The 25,396-nt window shown below is 43.1% G+C and overlaps 3 protein-coding genes and 2 long non-coding RNA genes across 9 annotated transcripts; 1 reads left to right on the top strand and 4 right to left on the bottom strand.

Annotated features, from left to right (window-relative positions):
* The first annotated feature begins 568 nt into the window (after positions 1-568).
* Positions 569-7,298, top strand: LOC117584929 (fructose-bisphosphate aldolase). 4 transcript variants are annotated; one of them, XM_034274086.1, is made up of 4 exons: positions 569-754; positions 4,099-4,915; positions 4,978-5,177; positions 5,569-5,728. In XM_034274086.1, exons 2-4 carry the CDS (start codon positions 4,120-4,122, stop codon positions 5,662-5,664), a joined length of 1,092 nt encoding a protein of 363 aa, XP_034129977.1. In that variant the 5' UTR covers positions 569-754; positions 4,099-4,119; the 3' UTR covers positions 5,665-5,728. The 4 variants fall into 4 exon arrangements, with proteins under 4 accessions (XP_034129977.1, XP_034129976.1, XP_034129979.1 ...); XM_034274085.1 differs by lacking the exon at positions 5,569-5,728 and adding an exon at positions 5,884-6,001 and having other exon boundaries at positions 573-754; XM_034274088.1 differs by lacking the exon at positions 5,569-5,728 and adding an exon at positions 6,728-7,298 and having other exon boundaries at positions 575-754.
* Positions 7,299-8,415: 1,117 nt separating this feature from the next.
* LOC117584931 (proteasome subunit beta type-7-like) lies at positions 8,416-9,569 on the bottom strand. The gene is made up of 3 exons (XM_034274089.1): positions 9,454-9,569; positions 9,230-9,391; positions 8,416-9,167 (listed from the first exon to the last, which is right to left on the bottom strand). The coding sequence occupies exons 1-3, from the start codon at positions 9,534-9,536 to the stop codon at positions 8,492-8,494; spliced, it is 921 nt and encodes a 306-aa protein (XP_034129980.1). The 5' UTR covers positions 9,537-9,569; the 3' UTR covers positions 8,416-8,491.
* A 6,951-nt stretch (positions 9,570-16,520) lies between these two features.
* On the bottom strand, positions 16,521-17,728 carry LOC117585094. 2 transcript variants are annotated; one of them, XR_004573898.1, is made up of 4 exons: positions 17,340-17,728; positions 16,912-17,263; positions 16,706-16,840; positions 16,521-16,646 (listed from the first exon to the last, which is right to left on the bottom strand). It is a non-coding gene; the product is annotated as an uncharacterized LOC117585094 (long non-coding RNA). The 2 variants fall into 2 exon arrangements; XR_004573897.1 differs by having other exon boundaries at positions 16,706-17,263; positions 17,340-17,727.
* Positions 17,729-17,911: 183 nt separating this feature from the next.
* Positions 17,912-18,555, bottom strand: LOC117585093. Its single transcript, XM_034274361.1, has 2 exons — positions 18,259-18,555; positions 17,912-18,195 (listed from the first exon to the last, which is right to left on the bottom strand). Exons 1-2 carry the CDS (start codon positions 18,527-18,529, stop codon positions 17,912-17,914), a joined length of 555 nt encoding a protein of 184 aa, XP_034130252.1. The 5' UTR covers positions 18,530-18,555.
* Positions 18,556-18,761: 206 nt separating this feature from the next.
* Positions 18,762-19,275, bottom strand: LOC117585335. The gene is made up of 2 exons (XR_004573911.1): positions 18,978-19,275; positions 18,762-18,917 (listed from the first exon to the last, which is right to left on the bottom strand). It is a non-coding gene; the product is annotated as an uncharacterized LOC117585335 (long non-coding RNA).
* Between the last annotated feature and the right edge of the window lie 6,121 nt (positions 19,276-25,396).

Raw genomic sequence — 25,396 nt, 5'->3', positions numbered from 1 at the left:
CGAGTTGAGTCCTTTAACATTGGAGGAGGTCAGGCATGGCGTGAAGTCAGTCGCATGCCCCCTCATCATTTGCACCCCCCTTTTCGTTTTTGGCGTTGCTGCGGCACAGTGAAAAAATCATGCACCCCTCGAAGTAAAGCAGGTCGCTTGGAATAGGGCTGCAAATTCCATGCATTAATTAATTAAATAAATATTAGATTAACAGGGGCTGTCAGAGCAAAGAGTCTTTAGTGGAAAATTACACAGTAGAAGAGGAAAAATGCTTAAAGCCGACAAAAAAATAAAGAAAATTAACCTTTCGGCGATTCAAATTTACCATTTTACCCGCCAATCACCCAAAAGCTCGCAAGCAGTGGAAAGCTTGCCAACACAGACTGTCACCCACCCACGTGGTTCGTTTTCTGGCTAAAAGCTAGCTTTTGACTGTTTTCAACGCTTTGCCACACATCTGTGCTTGGAAACTTCTCAACACGTATCGGGGACGACCTCTAAACAACCTTTTGACGCGCACCGTTCGCCCGTCAGCGGCGTCGGCGGCGACAGCTGCCTGCTGCTCGCTTGTTTCACTTTGGAATTTCACGTTAACGCCGACGCCGTCTTCAGCTGCGCAGCACAGCAGAGCAGATCAGAGGCAGAGGCAGCCACAGCAGCGATTACAGACCGAAAATAAAAGCGTTGAGCTCTCTCCTCCAGTGCAGCAGCAGCAGCACACCCAGCCAGACGAAATTTCCCCAGATTCAGTCTCCAGTCTTCGGTGAGTGGGTGCCCCCCAGTGCGACAAGTGATACAAATAATCTGAAAATAAGTGACAAAAAATAATAATAAAGTGAGCCATCGAGGAGGTGCATTCGAGATTCGGTTATTCGGGCTGCAGTCTCGTAATCTTCAATGGGAAATTTTCCATTCCGTTAGACGGCTGTTTCGTAATCATTACAAAATATTCCCACTCGTGTTTCTGAGTGTGTGTGTGTGTGTGTGTATGCGATGGGATTTATTTGAACATTTTCAATGAATTTATGACATTTTCTAGAACTCTGAGTTGAAGGAGCTTTCTCTACTACAGTAGCTCCTCTGCTGGAACGACACCCCTGTCGCTGCCTGCTATCGGGTAACAGCGGTCCACTCGAAGGCAGTTTTACGACCGGCTCAACCGGCTCTCTTTGCTGCCACACGTACGGTGGGAGAGAGAGTACGTGTCTCTCGTTCTCTGCTTTGCGGTGCTTGAGCTCATTTGGTTATTGGCAAAGTTTCAACTGCAATTTGTAGTCGCGGCTGCGGTTTTTGTTCTTTATAAATAGTTGCCGCAAAATGTTAAATATTTGTTTTTACATATAAAATCTATATCTTTCGTTTAGGTTTCAATTAGCCAACGTCATCGCCAGTTTTTTTTGGTTTGTTGACACTCTTCTGTTGCCTTCACTCGCGCTTTTTACCTTTTATCTTTTGTATTCACCTTTACGGTTGGGTGGGAGAGCTGCATAAGTTTACTGTAAATTACGACAGTATGCGAATATGCGTAATCGTTCAAAGAGCAACAAACTGAGATATGAGATCTTTAGCTACGTGAGAGAGAGCGAGAGCCCGCAAGCAAGAGAGTAATAGGAAGTGAGAAAAAGAGAGGGGCAGCCAGCCAGCCAGTAGGGGTGTTTGTCCGATAGAAACAAGTTTTCGAGCAGCAAAGACTTCCTCACTTTTTGAAGGTCAACCCGAGGTACATACAAAATAATTAGATAACAGATAAACTAGAACTGGAATGAATGAAGTTTTTTAAACCTGTGACTGCAGTTACTCCAATAAAAATCTCCAAAGAAATTTTGCTCCAAAGGCAATCGTGTGGAACGAATCGACTTTGCACTGACTTACTCCCATGAAAATTTGACCTCAGACTCTTTCCGTATTTCACTTGATGTTGTACATTCCGTTTTTTTCGCTGCACTCTTTGTGCATCCCATCCCATAAGACATAGGCGATGAAAGAGGTCAAACAATCAGAGTAGATAGTGAGTGAGCAAGAGAGAGAGAGCGAGAACTTTTCTCAGCTGTTGCCTACCGACAATTTACAGTTTCCTACAATGTCCCCTCCGCTTGACGTCAGTTACATCAGCATCTCATGTGGTTCTTATCAACGCTGCGTGGATCGTGGCTGTTCTTTTGACCCACTGTGTCGTCTTGAGAGGCCGGACCTAAAATCTCGTTATGATAATGTTCGCAGAGACCTTTGGAACGGCTGTACGGCTGTCGTGGGGGGCTTGTTTTTTTGTATAGCAGATACAAGCTCCTCACCAAAATGTTCCACAAGAAGACACAAGACACTGTTACTGTTTGTTTTTTCCAGTTCATGTAGTTTCATTTTTTTTCGTTGCTCGTTTTATCAGCTTGTTTTTTTACACACACACAGATACGCCCAATGCTCTGGCGACACATGTGTCTGTTTTTTTATTTATTTTTATACCAGTTCCTTGATAGCAACGTAAATTTCTTTTGATTGGTTTCTTTGCTTCCATCTCTTCTTTTCTTATATATTTCTCCGATTTTCGGGCAACGTTTCATTCCTCGTTTAATTGCCGGCCCGTGTAGGTGTGTATCTGCAGCGCAAATCGGTTAAAGATAGATTCCGCCAGCTATCTATTGAATGTGTTATACCATCTAGTGTTATATGGTGCTATTTTATTGTGTGCTGTGATAGAACATTGTTTTTGACACGTTTTGCTGGTCTTATCTATAGATTTGGTATTTCCCTCTCCAGTCCTTGACTCAATGTCAATGTCAAACAAGTCAAAATGTATCCCTGGAATTGAATTGTAGCCAAATTCTCTGGCTATATGTATCTTTTTTTCTGTCCCCCTTCCTAACCCCGCTTTCTTACCCCAAACTCGCGCGGCACGACTTTCGGTTTTCAAAAATTTCGCTACATGTTTCATAAGCAACACGCAGCAGGCGACTCTGGCAACATGCTGCCAGGCAACATTGTTGCTTGACCTTGTTCAATGTCAGCCCGAAAGCAGCTTCGGCACATGCGCACGCCCACACGTCCAGCAGGCAGCAGGCTAAAAGTGAAAGTTTCGACGTCACGCATTATGTGGGTGATAGAAAGAGATGCACACAGCCTAGAGAGCGAGCGAGAGAGGGAATATGTGTACGGATGCGTGTCCCCTCCAGGGCTTTGCCTTTGATTACATCAGAGGTTGACAACGAAAGAGCTTCCCCGACTTTGTTCAGTTAATAAAAATTCGTCGTCGAGGTTGGTTCACACTTCACTCTGTCTCTCTTCCTAAACTCCTCTCTTTGGTTCTGAACAAAACTGTGCTTCGGTTTTATAATTATTGTTGCTGAAAATAGCTGAAAATATTAAATCAAGCACGGCTCAGCTATAGTTACACAGTGCAGTGATTTATGGTTTGCTAAATATAGTTTTGGTTAATTATTTTCACTTGAAAAAAAAAGCTGAGCAACATTTTGTGTGTACGTGAAATGTTGAGGGAGACGGAGAGCGCACACGCGCTATCGCGCTCTCTTTGCTGCTTTCTGCTTGCTGCTCTTTGTTCTAACTATCAGCTGTGTATTACACTAGTCAGCATAGAAGTTGAGTCATCAAGCAATGTAATCTTTGGTGTTAGCAAAGATGTTGGATAAGATTACGAGGATATATTTTGTGTTTGGTAACCAGATACACATATTAATCCGCGAATTTATTTCAAACCCAAGATCTCAGAGGTAGATTTACTTCTATGACAGCCGCGCAGTAAAAAATGATTCAGCCACGCCTTTTTCTGAACTCTCCCCATAGACTGAAATTATACAAAATATTTCTGTAAACCTTCCAAATCATCTCAAATGCAGCCTTCGCTTTAGTTGTCTTTTCTATTGTACACATAAATCTATCAAAATTTCGTACACCTCCCCGAATTAGCTGGTTAGGCACCGCGTTCACACAGAAGCCGTCAAAATTCTACGTTTAGGACTTGCTGTGGTGGCTGGCAAGCCGTTGCAGAACCCATGTATACGCCTACTAACATGTCACGATCATTCTCTTTCTTCTTGCCACATCTGTGCGAATGCGACACAACCACCTATGCAAAAATGGATGCGGATATTGCAGAACTACACTCGAATCTCAAACATGACCACCTACTTCAACTACCCAAGCAAGGAGCTGCAGGATGAGCTGAGGGGCATTGCCCAGGCCATCGTTGCACCCGGCAAGGGTATTTTGGCCGCCGATGAGTCCGTGTCGACCATGGGCAAGCGTCTGCAGGACATTGGTGTGGAGAACAGCGACGAGAACCGTCGTGCCTACCGTCAGCTGCTGTTCAGCACTGACCCCAAGCTGGGTGAGAACATCTCCGGCGTGATCCTCTTCCACGAGACGCTGTACCAGAAGGCCGATGATGGCACCCCCTTCGTTGATATCCTCAAGAAGAAGGGTATCATTCCCGGCATCAAGGTCGACAAGGGTGTCGTCCCACTGTTCGGCTCCGAGGATGAGACCACCACCCAGGGCCTCGACGATCTGGCCGCCCGCTGCGCCCAGTACAAGAAGGACGGCTGCGACTTCGCCAAGTGGCGTTGCGTCCTGAAGATCGGCAAGAACACCCCATCCTACCAGTCGATCCTGGAGAACGCCAACGTGCTGGCCCGCTACGCTTCCATCTGCCAGTCGCAGCGCATCGTGCCCATTGTGGAGCCCGAGGTTCTGCCCGATGGCGATCACGATCTGGATCGTGCCCAGAAGGTCACCGAGACCGTCCTGGCTGCCGTCTACAAGGCACTCAGCGACCACCATGTCTACCTGGAGGGTACTCTGCTGAAGCCCAACATGGTCACCGCCGGTCAGTCCGCCAAGAAGAACACTCCCCAGGAGATTGGCCTGGCCACCGTCTTGGCTCTGCGCCGCACTGTCCCCGCCGCCGTCACTGGTAAGCAACATCTCTGGCCACATTCCACGCTGTTCTTTGTACTAAATAATCGTTTTGCTTAGGTGTCACCTTCCTGTCGGGTGGTCAGTCTGAGGAGGAGGCCACCGTCAACCTGAGCGCCATCAACAATGTTCCTCTGGGTCGCCCATGGGCTCTGACCTTCTCGTACGGTCGCGCCCTGCAGGCCTCCGTGCTGAAGGCCTGGGGAGGCAAGAAGGAGAACATTGCCGCCGGTCAGAACGAGCTGCTGAAGCGCGCCAAGGTGAGTTCTTTAGTGCTGGAATGTAGCTTACGATTGGGCCTACTTAAGTGGTGTTTAGTAATTTAAGTACCGGGTGACGGCGGGTATATTTTCCATGGTATAAGCTACACCATCCCACCTTAATGATCCTACGTCCTATCTTATCTGCAAGCTAAATAATCCTTAACTCATACTTAACCTTTAATCGTTTCCATTATCTTATCCTAACTCACATTCAAAGCATTGAACTCATCGTAAAGTTATTAGATTATCGATCGAAAGAGCAATATTTAAACGAGTTCATTTAATTGTTCACTTCATGCCTGAACCATTACTCATTCTGTACCCATAATCGAACTTAATTTAATCTCGCAAACATCTAATTCAACCTCAATCCTAAACTCATACTCAGGCGAATAGTGCGGCCAGCTGTGGCTGCTATGAAGCTGGTTCTATTAGCGGTGCTGCTGGTGGCGATACTTTGCATGTGGATGATCACAAATACTGAGGAACCATAAACCATTAATATCAATGAAAAATCAATTAAAATTAAAGCTTTTTCGATTCACTTACCTCCACACTTTCCTTCATTACTTAACCCCATCGCATTACCACGCGCACGCTGCTGTAGCTGTAGTAACCCTAATCCCGAAATCTTACAAATGCTCCTTAATTGACTAATCCCAACCACAATCCTACCGCTCTCCTCTTTCCCTCCAACGCACAGGCCAACGCTCTTGCTTGCCAGGGCAAATACGTGGCCGGCTCGATTCCCTCGTATGCCGCCAATGCCAGCCTCTTTATTGCTGGCCACAAATACTAAACAAAAAATGCACAGCCCCAAATCAGATTCAGAATCTAGCGATGCCCATAACCCCTGGCTGAACTCTGCTGGGCCTGAAGCTGCACTGCGACTGGCAGACATTCCACTACACATGGATCACACTTTTCTATTAGACTTTTCTATACACTATATTTACTGACTAGACCTTACGATGGCAATACTGATATTGATGATCTGATGCTTAGAATTCAGACAAACACAACACCGACAAGCTAAATAAATTATCTATTAAATTTTACAAAATTTTATTTGTTCTTTGTTTACTTTTACTTTATTTTGTTTTAGTTTATGTATATTTTAAGTTATAAGTTTGTAATGTTACGTGAATGCCGGAAGGCCTTTCCCACTCACATCACTCAGATTTTGCAACCACTTCCGTTGGACTCGTTTGTACTGGAGTTTTCAGTGTTAAATTACATTTAATCGAATCAGGCTGTACCCTCGCAGTAGTTTTAAAGTTTTTCGGGTATTTGTGAGTAAGAGTTCGGAAAATGTTTTCGGCAAGTGGCAGGGCAAAGTTTTCGGCTGGGGAGAAAAGTTGAAGGAATCAACTGGCTGGCAAAATGTAACAAAGTTTTGCTCCTGCGGCAGTCAAAGTTATGAGTTACGTTATAATTAAGGCAAACTGTTTGTAACTAAACTGACTATATGGGATGGTCTCTCGATAGTTTTCTGCCCACATGAAACATGAAACTAATGCTGTAACTTGATTTAATTCTTTTCGCAGGCTAACGGTGAGGCTGCCGTCGGCAAGTACGTGGCCGGCACTGCTGGCAGCGGCTCTGGCTCTCTGTTCATTGCCAACCACGCCTACTAAGGAGTAGCGGAACAGCGCCCACAACACACACACATATTTATACAACAAAAATATCTATATATATAAAAAGGAGATTGCTTCAAATGTTTGATTTTTGGCAGATTTGTTTCTCTTTAACTTAGTTTCGAGAGCTAAGCAGCAAGCATATAAAAAAAAACACAAAAAAAAAAATAGAAGAAAAAACGAAAGATTTAACCACAGAATAATGTTAAAAATTTAATCATATATTTGAGAAAATGAATACATAAACAGCCCCCAACAAATAATACAAACAAACAAACAACAAAAACAAAGGTGAATACAGAAATATATGAAAGAGGATTATGTTGATTGAGACGCAAACTTATCTTTAGTTGTAAGCACACGAAACACAATTGTTGAAGTTCTATTATATATCTATCACTATGATTACTACGAGTAAGATTTCAATGTCGAACGGGCAGAGGTCGTAAATCGTTTGGACATCTAAGCACATCTAAAACAAAAAGCACAATCAACAGTCAAGATCCTTGTTGGAAGTATCCGTTGTCCCGCAGGCATTGAAATCGCACAAAGGTTTTATTACTTTTTTTAAACGTTTGTATACAAAACTGTTAAATGAAAATCAAACGTTTTATTATTATTATTATTACAATTTATATTTATGATTAAATAAGTATAAGTGAAAATACAACAAATGACGCAAATAAACAAACACAATACAATAAAAAGAAAAGAAAACAAAAGAGAAAACCCAACAGCAACCACTCACAAGTACCACAACAACAACAACCTATATTCATAAAATGTGAGCGAACGAATTGCTGTTGTCCATAAAAAGAAAACAAACAAAGAATATTTATGCCACGGTGCAGCAGCAACCGTGCGATTGTTACTCGTATTTATCGATCGTTTCCACCCACTGAGCCACTCGATCCAAAATGTGATCGATATCGATGGTAACCAAAACAACTAACCCAACAATAACGTGCATATATTGCCATCATATTTGTATTTATCATATGCATATACATAAATATGTGTGTACATATATGTGTCCCAGCTTGAACGTTAATCAAAGTTCGGTGAACGAATGGCATCATGGCTAACAAACTGTAATTTACTGCGAAACAAAAAAACAAACAGAAAACACCAGCAGGAGCAAAAACAACAACAACTGTGTGTTCCAAATAATGTTCTAGAAATTAACTAAGGATGTTTGTTGAACGAACATCATTCAATAAAAGATCCTAAAGAGCAAAAACAAAACAAAATTTTGAACAATATTTATTATATATTAAATCTAAAATATTAATTAGCAACTATTTAGGACTACAGCTATTATTTTAATTGATTTAACATTTTATTTAAAATCCTTTTAAAAGCATACAACAAATGTGTTGCATATTCGCCAGCGCAACGTACAGTTGGGGCAGCACTGGACACGAGTGCGAGCTGGAAAAGCTTTTAGGAGGGAATACGTTGACTTGGGAACGCTTAATTACACTCTCAGAATTGAAGGAATTGATGAGGCTTTTGTACTTAACATAGAAATGTAATTAATTGCCATAAAAACATTAGTGGGTGTTAATTTATTATTTTATTGAATTTATATTGAATTTAATTAGATATTTGGGTTATCATGTTGAACAAAAACTTAAAACATAACTAACAAACATTGTTCCTAGATCATTTTTAACCTTCAATTTCATTTATTTCTTTACTATTCCTGGCCCTGTGGCGTTCTAGGGCCAGTGCAGTCCGTGAGCCCTTAGCCATGAACTTATCGGCGTCCTGCGAAGCGGAGTGCAAGCCTTTGGCCACGGGTACCAAGGGATGATCCATGGCGAAAAGCACTTTGGGTACGGTGAGTGTCTCTCGCAGTACGGATTGTTTGGGCACAACATTCACAGCGAGGTTCTTGTCGTACAGGTGGACCGAGTAATCGGTGCGGATGACGCAGACGTTAATGAGGGAGTCGGAAAACAAATCGTTTCTAATGCCCGATTTCACCGCTTCGATGGCCAGAGCCTCGGCCTGCTTCTCGTCGAGATTGGCGTGCCAGCCTTTCTCCAGCACAGCCATGGCAGCCAACTCCAACTGTCTAGGTCCATTCGCTGCGAACGGAATCTTATCCGAGGTGCCATCGAAGTGGCTGAAATATAGACTGGGCCCCCCACTGTCCACCCCGCCGACGAGCAGATTTACCTGAATCTGGCCGTGAAAGCGATAGAGTAGATGCTTGACAAATTGATTGGCACAGACGACAGGCACCTTGGACGAGTGCATTTGCAGTCGGTGCAGCTCCATTTGGGCGGCAGCCAGTCGCGCGACTTGGTGCAGATCCCCACAGACCCCGTAACAACCAATGCTGCCAGAGAGAAGAGCTAAAAGGTAAGCGGATGTGGCGGGACCACACACAGAAATACTCACTAAATGTTATCCTGCAAGCGATATAATGTCTTCATATAATTTGTGGTCTTTCTGTCGGTGGCAATGATGATTCCATCACGATACTTTACACCCACCACACAGCATCTAGTAATCTCTGGCGGCATGGGAATAAGTCCATTTCGTTGAGCAAGTTTGCCGTCACTAGAGATTGCGCAGAGATGGGCATTGGTATGCATTATCCTAAGGGACTGTGTGGCACCTACCGGTCACGATTGCCAAAACTGAATCCTGTGGAACTTCTTTGGCATTGGCTGTCCGCCTGCAGCATGAATGCTGCGTTGAACATGATGTGGGGATTTGATTTGTTATAGATTTAATTTCGACTGTGTTTTGCTGAAGCTAAAAGCACTGACTACTTGTCATCTGATTCTACAATGGAAAACTCCTTGATTGATGTTTACTTTTCGATCTGCAGGATTTCCTTTCATTATGTTTGGACTGCAGATACATTTTCTATAGTTCAAGACATATTTCCTGACAGTTGGTTTTGTTTTTGTAACACTTTTGTACTTTGGCACCTTTAATTTCCGCTTTGATGACAAAGTTGCAGCCACAAAATCAAACATTTATCGCAATCATTTTGCTTGTTTCAATGGCTGGCTACACGGCAGCCGCAGATACGAAAGGTGTATTGTGTATGCAAAAATAATAATCTTAATAGTCATGATGTTTCGCCTATCAATCGGAATATTCTGCTTTTGCATTCTTCTCTTTGGTCACAAGTTCAAGACCACCAGACAGCCTCGAGGCCGAGCAATCGTCTTTGTTTGCTTTGTTAGTGTGTAATTTTATTGAATTTCGGTCGCAAATGAAATGCACAATTTCCTTCCTTAGTTGTAAATGCAAATGTAAACACGAGCGCAACAAGCGACGTAATCTGTGTGCCGTGATCCATTTTCCATATAGCTTCGATTGTTGTTCCTGCTGCTGCTGCAGCAGCTGCTGTCCGGAGTGCAAAGTTCGCTTAATCGTAACCAAATCCAATGCCGAAGATACTCTGGGTGTGCCTTGGAGCACGGACAGGCACACAGACGGTGACGTGACGACTGCACTGGGGGGCATTGTAATGCCCATTGCAGAGGTACAGCTTTGGAGGTCACTGATTTACAGCATGGCGGCGAGCACTTTTATTTACCCAATCGATTCCGATGAGCCATTGCGTCATTTGTGGTCTCCAGTTCATTGTCTGGCACTAGGGATGGCCAAGTGTGATCGATATTTATTTATCCCATGGATATACGCAACCTAAATTAAGGTCAAACAGAGGCAGTTGCTTGCACTCTGGCAACTGATCGATTGGAAGCAACAAATCGTGTTAATATCAACTCTACTTTGAGCTCAGTTTCCTGCCAAATGTAGCGGAAATGTTGCACAAGGAAAAGATGTTGGCTGGCATTTGGCATACTGATCCATCCAGCTTGTGGCAGTGTCAACAATTCCATTGTCATTCACACCCCCCAGCTCTCTGGCATTTCCTGTGGCAGCTGTTGGGTGTTGGGTGTTGGGTGTTGGCTGCTGGCACAAAGATTGTCCACAAAAGTGGAATTAATTGTATTTGCATAGCATGTAAACATCATCACGTTGCCGGCAGGATCTCAGCCGGCTGTTGCTGTTGTTGGGGCTGTGGCTGCTGCCAGTGGCAACAATTCTAAACTGTTCCCGTACACCCTTTTCCCACGCAACAGCCCACGAACAGCCATTGTATCCTTCGGCTTCCTGCGGTGCTGGCACGTTGCTGACTACGCAGCAAGACGAGCAAAGGCGCAAAGGAGCAAAGCTACATAAATATCAACAGCACGTCATGTGGCGTCAAAGAGGAAGTGATGCTGGCAGTGGCAGTTGCGCCATCAACGGTGTTCGGGCGGAAATTGAGACCCAGAACCCCACAGACACAGCCAGAGCCACAGTTCAGGCGTCTGCAACTGATTGAGCTGTGGATTATTCAGGGCATGCTCCATCAATTAAATGACTCGCTGCGAAAGCCAAATCGATATGAAGTCAGCCACAGTCCCGGGTTCTCCCTTTTGCACATCGACTTGACCGAGGGATAACCGCATTGCGGCCAACTGCTCGCTCGCCAACTGTAATTGCAGGTGCCCGGCTACCAACTGGGCAGTCATGTGTCCTGCGAGACTCTCCCTCTGTGTGAGCAGTTTCTAATTAGCTGCAAAACACCACTCGAGGGCCCAATAACAAAACCAACTGTGTGACAATAACGCCCACGTTGCAAAAATAGCTCTAAACGAAGGCACCAGCAAAGTCCACAACAAACACACACAGTGGCTAGCTATCCAAGCTATGTTTGAACTGGAAATTGTGTAAGAATTTTCAATTATTTTATGCTTCATTCTCTACTAGAACTATTTCCAGAAATTCCCTATACTTTCCACTGTTCGTTGGTCATTGCAAGTCGTCCTTTCTCTTTGCACTCTCTTTCGCCTTTTCTTTCGCTTGCTGTGCCTTCCCTTTGGGGGCTTGTGTGCATTTTGGGCCATGTGCGTGGTCGTCGTCGCCATGGCGGCCAATGTGAAGGTCGATCGATCCATTTGCTCCTCCCAGCCATTGTCCCACATCCCACAGCCAACCCACTGTCAACCCTTTGCCCACTCCTCCTACTCTTCTTGCCAATTTATGTTCATTGAGTTGATGTTGATTTGTGCGCCGCGCCATGATTTTTTAATGGAATGTAATTTATATTTGTGTTTGCAGGGGAGGGTGCGGGTGCGGGGTGCCTGTGGAGAGTCCAGTGGAGAATCGCTGACCGGCAGACGGGCGTGCACTTGACTGCATTTTGGCTCGCTGCATTGGCCGTGCGCCAAATGCAACGTCGAAGCGACACAATTTGTTTGACTCTCGCTCTCTCTCTCTCGCCCGACTCTCTCTGTCTCGCTTTGTAGCGGAATCTTTTTCTCACGCGTTGTCTGGCTGTGTGCCGCTTGCATTCTTGTGCAGGAATGACAATATGTAGCTAAAAGTATTTCTAAAATGGAATGGGCTGTGCCATGCTGCTGCTCGAACTTCCATGTGTACGGTGGTAGTTCGTACTCAAACATTAATTTTCTTTTTAAATTCAAATTTAAACATTATTGAACATTTTTTAGCTGTTACAAACTCAGAAATTGTCCAGTGCGAAATGTCGCGTGCGAACTGACCCGAAATGTCGCATGGGACAAGTCGCACGGGAACCAAAATGTTGCTGGGGACAAGTCGCACGGGCTCTGAAATGTTGCACTGAACTTATTGGGGAAATAAATATATTCCGTGTTGCACGGGACAATTCCTTTGTTTTTAACAGTTTAAAAATGTTCTATCGTGTTCAATCATGTTCATTCTTGTTCAATCATGTAAAATTAAGTGGCTTGAGCTGATCAAGCATCAACGAATTTCCCTCTGACTATTTCCCGACAGTTCTGCAGACAGACCTTAAAGTAAAACGGAAATTTAATAACTTTTTCAGCAACTCATGTCCGTTCGTTGAGGATTATTGCGTACAACAACAAACCGCATCACAAAAAGCGAAAACCGCACTTTAATCTGAAACGGATATGCAAATGACTTCTGTTGCCTGATTGTGTCTGATTTCAGTTAAGCATTTTGGGCATCGTTGCTTTTGTTGTGCCACCCACTCTAATCGAGCATGAATAAATGACACAAGCCGAAACAATTAATTGCGGCACTCGAAACATGCAACAACATGTGACAATAACAAGCGGGAAATCCAAGTTGAATTTTTGACAAAAATTCATTTATCTTATGTGCCGCAATCGACAGAGTAAATACATAAATCGAGCGAGCGAGCAGCAGCCAGAAATTTGGGAAATGCTTGAGTTTATTTTATATGAACAACAAAAATCAGTTGCAATTTTCATTATTACATTTTTGCTGGCTTTGCCATCTTCAATTAGAGCTGCGACGGTTCTCATGGGAGAGCGGCAGAGCGGAAGAGAGGCAGAGTGGGAGAGAGGCAACGCGGCAGAGAGCTTTTGCGGTAGATTCGCTGTAAATCTTATGCGTTGCTCAAACACGATTCGTAAATGGAGCCGCAGATGCTGACGGCTGACGACTGCCGGCTGCTAGCTGCACTGCCGCTTCACCGAGTGCCAGCCAAGTGTCAGGTGAATGAACGTAAGAGTGTTGCTGTCGCGTCTCAGACTTTCACTCCGATTGCATCATAGAACTTTCCCAACGCCTTGACATTCTGTGTGCAAAACCCGACCCCGCCCCGCCCCCGCTCACGTGCAATTAAAATGCCTTTGAAATGCAATCTTGTGCGGCATCGCGTGAGTTTTCACTGCTCTGGCTCTGTGTGGATCTGTGGCTGCCGTTTTGCGGGCTTGCATAATGGCCGTGATTTCCCGGGAAGTTGTGAAACTGGGACCCCGGGGGTAGGTAGCAGCCTGCAAGTAATTATATGTGCAAATATTTTCTAACGAGCAAATGCAATGAATACTTACCATTTAATTGACATGTCCAGGGCAGCCAGAGGCAATGCAATGAGAGATAGAGAGAGAGAGAGAGAGAGAACTCATTATATTCCTTAGCTATCTGTATCTCTATCTCTTTTTGCGCTCTCTTTTGCAGCATGATAAAATGGGAAAGCATTTTAGCGGCTTACGTGGAGTTCTCCTTGATGAAATGCAAAACTAAATTGGATTACAATTATAACTGAAGCGCGCTCAAGGACTTTTTGAAAGAGCCACCAAAAGGCTGCCAATCAGCTGCTACATTTATCTCTTTTAAAAGCTAATTAGTGGCACAGAGTTCAGAGTATCAGGAAAACCTACTTCAATTCCAACTAAAATATTCACAGAATATTACAGTGCTAATTTTAATTTACAATTTGTTTTCCAGGAAGCGCCCAAACTATAAATAAATAAACCTAAAACCAATGTCGGACTACGTCATGGCTGAAAACTAATAAAAACTAACTAGAAAAAACACATAAAAATAAGCAAAGAAAACAAATAAAAGAAAAGGAAAACAGACACAACTTTTACGACATAAGCAGAGAAAATTCATTGACCTGCCAGGCGGGGTACGTCCTTAACCTTAACCACAGAGCAGCTACCCAGCCAAGGATCAAGAACTAAGCCAGAGGCCAGAGGCCAGAAGCAGGCAGGCCAAAGGAAACTCTGATTTCAAAAACCCACTTTATGTCCTTTGGTTAGCGGCAAAGTCCTTTGCACGTGAAGCTGACAAAATATTATTTTAGCATAATTAACTCCTACCCGACAAAAAGTACTGAAGGATAACCCAACCCCGTGGGAGTGCCCACCCACGCCCGAACACACAGCCACTCGTGCAATTAAAGTTGATGCCAGCCAATGTGAGACGCACAAAAGCCATTTCCACATTTAGATTTCCCATTACAGATTGCCAAAAGGGAACAAAACTGTGGGAAAACTATGGCAAAACTGTGTCAAACTATAGGACACAGTGGAGCACATCAAAGAGCAGTGCAAAAACTGTTGAATTTTGAACATTTCAGCCAAAGGAGTGCACTTCCAGAGGCAACGAAAATGGAGCTGGAGCAGGAGCTGCTGCCTGCCTTGGCACTTGAAAAGTGTCTTGCGCTCAGTTGATTTTGGAAATTAATTGAAATTTGCGGGGCACGTCTGGGTCTCAGTCTTCAAATTGTAATGCGCAGTTTGACAGCCACTGTCCCAGTGGGGATGGGATGGATAGCCTTAAGCTTTAGTTCTTTTGATGCGGCTCCAAGTGGCTTTGGCATTGGGAATACGTTGCACAGATATTTAGCTGGTTGAGCGCGCAAATTGAAAAGGTTTTCTGGCTGCTGGATTGGGTAAATTGTTAATTTGAAATGGAAAATGCTGAGGCAATTCAATGCCAATGCCAAAACCCAATTCAAACTGAACACTTCTACACGTTAAACTCTACACCTTGGACACATTTTATAGTCGTGCGTATGCCAAGTGCAAATTTCTCAGCAATCACGTGAATAGTGCGGGAACCACCGAGTGCCAAAGTGCGGCGAGTGTGGAAAGCGGAGCAAAAGTCGAGACATTTCCATGGCAAAAACAAAACAAAGAAAAAGTATTAATACCACAAGCAATATGACTTGGAATGGATGCGGATTCCTTTCGTTCATGCAGCTCTAAAAACCTTTCCTTTAACCTGTCAACCCTCGCTATCAAAAATCATGGCGTCAGTGTCATTGTCAATGCAACAGAAAGGGAAAGAGAACGAGAAAGAGTTTGAGGGCAAGAAGTAGCCAAAGTTGAAGGCGAGACAGTGCGCATTGCATTTTGCCTTCAATCAATACTTTGAACCCTTGACTGAGTGGCCGACTGCCCAACTGCCCAGCTGCCTGACTGCCTGACTGCCTGACTGCGCGACTGACTGCCTGCCCTGCTCCGCATTTCATTTTGATTGATGTGCGCTGATTTATATTGATTTCGCTTCTCTTCTTTGCATTTTGTTGTTGTTTCATTTGCATAAAGTGCAAAAATGTACTCAGAGCTGAGCATTGGGATGCCGGGCGCGATGCCGTGGATGCCTCAAGTTCAGACGACGGCAGCAACAGCAACAAAAAGCGAATCAATTGAAAACTGCAAATCAATCGGAAGGGGGAGAGGGTTGTGGTTGGAGTTGGGGGATTGGGGGATTGGGAAAGTCGCTCGTCGATCAGACAGACGCGGCGACGCATTCATTTCATTAAGCTGCCAGCTGTCGCTTAAACAAATTCAAGAAAATCGAGACTTTGACACGGCTTCCAGTGGAGCAGCAACTGGGGTTGAGAGACCTCAGGGTCTCCCTCTCTCTCTCTCTCTCTAGCTAGAATGCATTTCCATTTAAAAAGCCGTTTTTAAATAGCAGGGCTACTGGAATCCAGAACAATTCACCTGCCACAGACAACTTTCCCAGCTTTCACTGCTCTCGGAATTCACTTGGCCTTTCCCCTCACACATGGCTCCACGTGGCTTTTGGTTGTTGCGGTCATGCGGAAATTGTTTTAGCCGCAAAACAAAAAGAAATGTTGCCCAAAATTTCGTTATCCGTAAAAGTTTGGCCATCCTCCCGGAAGTGGGGAAGGGTAGGGGCCACAAAAGTTGAACAAAAAGCTGAAAATAAAGAGGCCCAAAAACAGAAAAGTAATATTAATAGGATTTTGGCTAATGAGGATGTAGAGAGAGGGGCAGAGCTCATCCTAAACAATTTACGAGCCACTCTGTGGGGGAGAAGAGATCAACCAACTGGTGGATATCCTCGAGAAGCACTGACCAAACAGCAGATAAATGTTTTTGTTTATGTATCTTAATGTTTATTTGCCAAAAGGAGTGTACAAAAATGTGGAGCACATCGATGGAAAATGCCCGTTCCATGGATCCCAAAAACATTCCAGGAATTAGGACTCTCTTTTGCGCTCTTGAAGTAGCTGCAAATGAACAGGTTCCAAATTAGTTTTCAACTCTTGCTATTGCTGCAAACATTTACCAATTGAATCCATCATGTCTGTTGCATCACGTTCACGATTTTCTTGCATCTTTCTAGGTCAGCAGAATATTTGTAGCGTGTAATGAACCAGCAATCGTGTCTCGGTTGTAACTTTAGAATGGAGTGCATAGAACCCTGGGTATGGTGAGGGTTTACCATCAAGGAACTATCAAAGAGCTTCGAATTATTTAACTCTTGTCGCGCACCTGTGTCATATTTCTGTGTCATATTCTATGTGCAAGATGTGAGTTGTGTGTTTGGTTGAGTAGAAAAGTTGGTGGCATCAATTGGTGGCAAATATTTGCTGCACCAAATGGATGAGAATCATAGGAACGATGCCAAAATGTGTTACTTTTGTGCAGCTGCCTTTCTTGCCCTTTTTCCTTTTTCTCTTCATTACTTCTTCCCTTTCTTGGCACGGACAACCCACATAGTGTCGGTCAGGACTCCAATTCCAATTGGCGCATGCGCCGCAATGCGCCTTAATTGCCTTTACGTTCCTGACCTGCTGACAGCCAATAATGGGCGACCAGAAGCAGCAAACGTGTGCAATGGACTCTGCCAAATTGTCACCAAACATTAACCGATTAACCGAAGAGAGAGAGAGAGAGAGAGAGAGAGAGCAAATGCTTACGTTTGTTGTAAAAATAATAGTGCGGGAGCATGCAGTCAGCCAAATATCCCAGGCCCTTCGAAAAATTACCATCTCGATCGTAATGAATCTGGATTCTGTCGTTAACGTATGGACAAAAGAAACCCGTACTTTTAACTTCGCAATCCTTGTTCATGCTACAGTCGTCGCATTTCATTTTCTTCACATACGCTGGTATCTCCATCTGGTTGGCATTGGCCAATGCGACGGTTAATGCCAAATATGTGCTTACATAACACAATAGAGCGGACATTTTAGTTGTAAATTGTTTGTTTTTGTGTGCAAAATTTTGTTGAGTAAAATACGTTCTGATCTGTTCTGATAGCTGTCGTTCCACTGACGACTGCTGGCTGTCTACTAATGCAAATTGAATGGCCGACTGTGTTGTCCGTCTGAGGTTTAAAGCAACTTCAAACTGACAATTGGCTCCATGATGCAGTTGTACATTATTAAATAAGTTTTATAAATTATTGTCTCATCGTTTCCTCCCACACTTTGTACCGCAACAATAAAGAAATATATTCAAATAAATCTACGGCCAGGAGTGTGTTTGGTTATTGCTTTAATAAAAGTTGCTGGCAAATCATTTGCTGCACGAAATGAAGGAAAATCGTAGGAACGATGCCAGAATGCGTGAGTTTTGTGCTGCTGTTCTTGCCCTTTTTCTTTTTCCTCTTGGTATCTTCTTTTTCTTGGCAGGGACAGCCCACATGGTGATCGTTGGGACTCCAATTCCAATTGGCGCATGTACCGCATGGCGCGCTTTGTGCCTCTAAGTTCCTGACTTGCCGACAGCCAATAAGGGGCGACCAGAAGCAGCAAACGTGTGAAATGGACTCTGCCAAATTGTTACCAACCATTAATTGGAAATAGTAGACGTAAAAGAAAACTCTTTGCTTACTTTTATTGTAAAAATAATAGTGCTGGGCCATGCAGTTGGCCAAATATCCCAGGCCCGTCGATATATTACCATCCGGATTGTAGTGAATCTCGACTCTGTCCACGTCGCGTGGACAATAGAATCCCGTGGATTTAATGGCGCAATCCTTGTTCATGCTACAGTCGGAACATTTCATGCTCTTGATAAACTCTGGTATCTTGGCACTGTTGCCATTGGCCAATGCGACGGTTAATGCCAAAAATGTGATTACAAAACACAATAGAGCGGACATTTTAGTTGTAAATTGTTTGTTTATGGTTAATTTGAGTTCTAAATGTGACAGACTGACAATTGGCTCCATGATGCAGTTATACATTATTTTTACCGTCTTATTCTTACATTTGAAGTCCCTTAAAATTCTATTGAAATGCTCTTAAAATTGTCTTTTTATTTAATTGATTCTATCGCACACATCAGAATTACAATGAAAATGGCTCCGTTGCAGCCTGCGCCACTTGTTTGCGGTGGTCCACATGGACAGCCCATCGGATTTTGATCCAGGAACGAGCCCCTTTCGTGGTATGTGGCACAATCGGAGCAGGGCTTTGTCCGCTGTTTATTTTTCACCTGCTGGCAGCCAATTTGAGGCGTCCAAAAACAGCAAGCCGATGAGATTTCCTCTACGCTCCGAACAGCCAACCATTAATAAATATTATCAGTTCATTTATTCGAGAGTTTACCACCTTTAAGAAAGAAATGCCCGGAGGCCATGAAACTGTGCAAATGTTTGCGATTTTCTGCTGCCGCCTCTTTCCGTTCATCAATCATCAGTGTCCTCTGACTCGCGACAGTAGTATCCCGAGGATACAATTTGGCATTCCAGATTCACCTGCTTGCAGTCACCGCATTCCATTTTGTCCACGTAAGCGGATCGATCCGATTGTGGCCCCTCGATTTGGGCCACTAGAGTGGCTAGAATAAACAAAAATATTCGATACATTTTCCACTGACTCCAACGATGTTTTTGTATCGTTTGTAAAGCTGCCTTCAGGGGCTACTAAGTTGGGTTTTTATTAATTATTTTCCTAATTTTACTGCCCTACAAAAGCCCCCAATTCGATGAGTTCTCTCCGACTTATGCAATTTCCAATTGAGGCACCTTTTTGGTGCAAATATTTTTTATTAACGTGACAATTATGCATTTTGTCGGTGCACTGGATGGCTATTTATAGCTTCACACTGCCACTGCCATTGTCTGGCTGTAGGTTTGGCTCGGGCGAGAGCGCTCTCTCAGTCCGCTCTCAGACACTGCTGCCACAATACACAAATGTTAACCAAAAGCCAAGACAAAACTAAAACTCATTTAGTTTCTGGCCTGAATTTCTTGCGGTGCTTCAAGCCAAACTTCAAACCACTTTTAGCACGTGCTGCTGCCTTATGCAATGGCGCTGCACGCATGCAGTGACTCTCAAACTGTCAACCAGTCAGTGCCACATTTTGGGCAGTTAAGTTTTTGCGTTTTTGTGCCTGTGCCTGTGCCTGTGCCGGCCGCCCTTGCCGTGGCAAGTCTCTCAGCCATGCTGTAGCTGTGTCTGTGTCTGTAAGAGCACGAAATCATGACATCATCGATGTTGGGGGGAAGAAAGCAGCTGGCATTTGATTTAACAATTGTACCCTACCAAACAGCTATGGAATTCGCATGAAGCGGGGGAAACTTTACTTTAAAATTATTATAGGAATTATCAAACAGAGTAGATGTGCAATTTAAGTAATTTTATTTTAATTTTAAAAATTGATTTGTATTTTATTTAATTTAATTTAGTATTCCGCAGCGGCTTTAAAATTCGCCCAAGCTTATGGCTCTGCTCTCTGCTCTCGTTATTAGTCAGATTTTCTGCTCTCCATGTCTTTAGTCTTGTTTGCCGCCAGCTTGGCTAATAAGCCACATAAAATAAAAGCAGCCAAGAGTAACAATTCACATCAAATAAAACCAAACAGCAACATTTATACATTGTGTAGAGGAAAATTACAAGCAGAAGCAAGTGGAAAATGAATAAAACTAGCAGAAGAACAACGAAATCTAGCAGGCCAGAGTCAAAAACACTATAAATGTCATAAATAAAGCAGAATTGTTTTGATGGGGGGAAAACTTTTGGTTGAGAAAACGCGCTGCCAATTGGCAAGTGACACAGAAAATGGCAGGCCCATTTCTCGCACACAAATATCGTATGTCGATCGATCGAAGTTCAAGCGCAATGACAGCCACATTTAGGCAGTAAACAAAATTGCCACAATTAGCGGGTGGAAATGTCTAATTTCCCTAACAATGGATGCGTTGGATATTACCTGCTGCTGCGTACACTTTGCTGAGAGCATCTCATTCGCGGTGTACTGTTCCCACAGTTAGTCATAATTGAATGACTCCAGTGGACTTTGATCCGCCGGCTTGCCGCCAGATCTCCAGCGGGGTTCGCTTTGCTGATCATTATGACGTTGCAGATTCTTCTACAGAGAATTTTTATTAAGCTGCAGACTGGATAGCTCTTTGAGACTCTGTCCAAAGTCTGCCCTGCCCCACCAACAGTTAGCTCATGTTTTTCGACTGACTAATTTAATTGTCTCTAATGAATGGCTTTGCCTGTTCGCCACTTATTCATTCGTCTCGCACGGTTGACGCCTCTGACATTCTCTCTCTCTCTCTCTCTGTGTGGGTGAATTTTGGATTTGTGGCAAAAGTAGAACCTGCTGCTGGCCTCCTTTGTGTTTTTTGTGGCTTACACACACTCACGGCTTTGTCTCTGCACTTTGTCACTCGTTTTAGGGCACTTTTTGATGACCACTGAGAGTGGATAATTAGCCTCAGGTCGATGATGCGGCATCAGTCTCAACCATCGATCGATTTCGCAGCCAAATGAATCAAGATTCAAGCCGCTTGAGGTAGGGGCTATAATGAATAATATCCGTGCTGGCAGTTTGCCCTCGGCCGGGCTGGCTCTGAGTTCTTCGTCTCGACTTCAAAGCCCAGCCAAACGCCGCCGCTGTGTCTGGCAGCAGCTCGAGCCACCGTCCATCTAGACATAATTTTAATGCTCTGGCAACTTTTAAATTTAATTCGTTGTTTTATTTTTAGCAAATCTCGATATACTTGTATTGTCCCCCGCCCAGCCACCGCTCGATCGGTTTTCATAAATATTTATTGCCACGCTTGTGGTTTTATTTTATGCGTGCACATGTTGCCCTCTACGAGGGCTAGCACGGCACTGATTTCACTTCGCTGAGTTCGGGGAATGATGTACTTTATGGCTGCTTTTCACTCAAGCGAATTTCCAGGAGTTTGGCGGAAAAGCCAATCCCTTTTATTTCATCGGCACTTGTGTGTTTCTTTACTCTAAATAGTGTAAAGTTTTCTGCACAATCATGCTGAAATGAAATTAAAATATTGCTTCGCTAGTTAACAGGAATCTGAGAATGTTTATTGAAATGTTTCCAAATAAATTTGCAGCTCGAAAAAAGTGCCTAAAATTACAATTAAAACATTTGCCAGCCCTGCCTAATCAGGCCAATTCTTTATAATAGATATGTATACATATATGTATGTAGATACATATGTAGCTACACATGTATATACACATGTATAGCCACGCCAAAGGCAAATATCAGCCACATGGATCAGGCGTTATAAGAGTAGCCGTAAACATGTTTCAGCTTCTTGTTGCGGTTTCTTAAGCAACTCTATAAAACAACAAAAAATTACTAATATAAATAAAAATACATTGTCTTTTTTTGTTGCTCTTTATCGTGTTCGAATTAGCATATAACCCCACAAAACACTCCAGCAAAAGCGAAAAAGTGGCGAATTAATTTATGCAAAATCGTGTTTTTAATTATCAAAAACCTTTAAGCCAACAAAGCAACAAAAAATAAGAATTAATAGATTTATGTTCTATGGTAAGTCGATGCTCGCAATACACTTTTTATTTGAAAGAGTTTTTCATAAATATTTCTGACAATATGATTTATTAATATATATTTTAAATATTTTTATTATGTTCTGCTGACAAATCTGCACCCATTTGTGGCCTGCAAACCCAATATTTATTTCAAAATACTCTGCAAAAGAACGCACTCCTCACGGGTGTTAAAACAATCTAAGTGCTTAACCAGCGACATGAAAATTTAAATTGAATTTGAAGTCGAATGCTGCATTAACACTTAAATGTAGAATCAGAGAACAAACGCCATTAAATATAGCTTATAATGAATACCAAATTAAATTAAACCAAATGTAAACAAACAAATAATCATTATTTGCAGTGCCTGAAAAAATCCATATTAAAAACCCATTTACTGGAGAGTTTATTTCGGCTAGAAATAACTTTGGCAATAACTTAAATATATTTATTTAAGTATTATTTATCGCCACAGATAGTATGCATTGCAGATCTACAGTCATGTATTCCACACACTCAATAATCAAATATTATCCGAGCTGTGCACACCGTTTTGTTCCCCACTTCACATGCGAGAATGGCAGCAAATAAAATCAAATCATTTTTGGCATTTATTTTGCCCTAGCCCTAGCACACACTCGTAAGGGCAGCGACCAGCACGCGCTGTGCCTCATTTGGAATGCCAATCAGTTGTCGCGTTTATTGGGATGCCACATACATATGTACCCCCTGCTCCTGGAAGGGGAAATGGAACAGAGCAGAGCATTACGTGCAACAGCAGCGGAAGTTGTTTTTGAGGGCGCCTCCAGTTTGGCATTCTGCACAGCATTCAGCTCGGGCGGGCCATCTATTGTTCGTATTGAAATCCTCTCCTTATTTGTGGTGGCTGCTGCAATGGAGATGTGGCACCTCTTTTGCATTGCAATGAGGCAAGGCGAATGCGGAAGAGAACACAAGCGAAAATGCTACGAAGAAAGGTAGGAAGTGATTTCGGAATGCAAAATGAAAGCGAATGAAGGCGCATTCTTCATAAATATGGATATGAAAGAATGAAAGGCAAGAGAGAGACACTCAAGAAATTATTTGCCATTGAATGTTGTCTCGAATTACTCATAAAGGCAGCTAAACCAGCGGCCAGACCTTAGACATCAGCTCAAGGAACATTTGTGCTGACTGTCGCGCAGTTATGGTCATCCATTAATGGCCGAAAATGTCAACTGCTGTACAACTTTATTTGCGTGTTGCCCTTTACCCAGTTTCGCTTTTGCCTATTTGCCAAATGAGAATACAAACATGTTCCCTTTTGGCTTAGTTTTTAGCTGTTGTCTGAGCGTCAGAGGCAGACGCTAAGCGATAAAGTCCGCTAAGCAATTAAGTCTGAGTCTGAGTCTCGCTTTTTCTTGCTTTGTTTTCTCACCCCTCTCTTTGTCTGAGCAGAGTCCAATGTGGTCAAGACCAATGATTGGCCAAAGTTCAAGCCAGCTGCTGCTGCTGACGAAGACATCGCCGCCAGACGTCAACCCGGGAAACACTTGAGCGCTGCCAGCCAGCGGCAATTCAGTGCATTATCAGGTGCACTGAACTCTGCTCGATTAGATCATCAACCGGGCAGACAGAGAGTCAAACAGCCAGTCGGGCAGTCTCCCTGGTCTATTCTTAACCACCGGATGCTGCTGGTCAGGCACCAGGCAACCACAGTCGAATTTTGCTGTTTAAACTGAAATTGTATTTGCTGTGGCACGCAATTAAATGGCAGATCAAAAATCTGAAACCTCTTTAATTGCAGGTGAACTACCGAAACAGTTGACCTGTCGGAGAGAGCAAAGGTCGTTGCTGTCGACCCTCTTGGGTTGCACTCTCGCCGGAAGTGGCGGTCCATCCACTCTGCTGTTTGGGGTTCGCACATTTTATTTGCTTGGGTTCCTGCGGCTTGCCTTCTCGCCTGGCTAAATTCTCCAATTGTTTAAACTTTCCTCGACAGAGAGAAACAAACAAAAGTGGCGAGCGGACAGACAGATTTACAAGCTTTGAAAATTTATTTGTTTTGTTTTGTACTTCTTTTTTGGTTGCCAGAAACTTTTGCTGTTCAATCGCTTTGTCACTCTAAATGAAACGAACACGATTCAATCGATAGATTGCTGGCTGCTGCCAATTTGGCTTAGACCAAAATCCAAGCCCACTTCCACCACGAAATGTGTTTTATTTTGTACGGAGCCGATGCAATCGCAGCGCTGGAAAACCCACAGCGTCCAAATATATGGAAATCATATTTATCGAATCGTGATAAATGCGCGCCATAATTAAGTGGTTTATACGGCAGCCTCTTGGCTTATAATACATGCGTGGATAATTTTATTGCTCTTTTCGGGTTGGTTTTATTGTGAGTTTTTCGATTTTGGCTGCCGCCTTTTGGCTGCATGCGGCGCTTTGACCTAGAGGCCAAATCACAGTGGGGCGAAAGTTAAAATAAAATACGAAAAAATAAATATAAAAAAATATAAATAAATTTATAACAATATTTATTGCTGTGTATCGGAAAAAACATTCTTTTGGGCCTCTTTGGAAGCAGTTCTTTGGATTATAAAACAAGTTTGTAGTTTGTTATTTAATACAAATAAAATATCAATTATGTTTCGTAATTAATTAGTTAAACTGTTCTTAGATTCTCCCTTGTTCCCCTAGCTCACAGCTTGCTTTGAAATTCTGTGCCACAATGGAACATTATTAATCATTTCTAGTAGCTTCTTTTCGCTTCCAAATCGCTTGTACTCGACCCACTGTAGCTGCTGCTGGCTCAAGTGGTTGCTGGGGTCATTCCAATAGTTGTCCATGCAGAGCACAACAATATATCTTCTTTGTGTGAATACTCTAGCTAAGTGCTTATTAACTTTGAACAGAAGAATGCTCTATACGAAAGGCAGTTGAAAATGATGCAAAGAAAACTACCGCTAAAAATGCACTGGGTCAGATGTGTCCAAGAACTATCTAATACATATTTTAGTTAGCTAAAAACATGTGTAAAAATGACTGATTTACCACACCCAAAACTCTTTAGAGTATAACCAACTTCGCTGCCATATTTCCACCTTGATTTTTGGTATTTTCTCGAAACCAAAATAAAATAGTAAACACAAAAAAAAACCCCAGCAACATAAACAAAACAAAGGTCCAGCGTCAATTGGAAATACCCGAAAAAAGCGAATCAACAA

This window comes from Drosophila guanche, unplaced genomic scaffold, assembly GCF_900245975.1.
Source record: "Drosophila guanche unplaced genomic scaffold, DGUA_6, whole genome shotgun sequence".
Classification (NCBI taxonomy): Eukaryota; Metazoa; Arthropoda; class Insecta; order Diptera; family Drosophilidae; genus Drosophila; species Drosophila guanche.
Note: the sequence above shows the minus strand (reverse complement) of the source record. Positions and strands in the feature narration are given on the sequence as shown.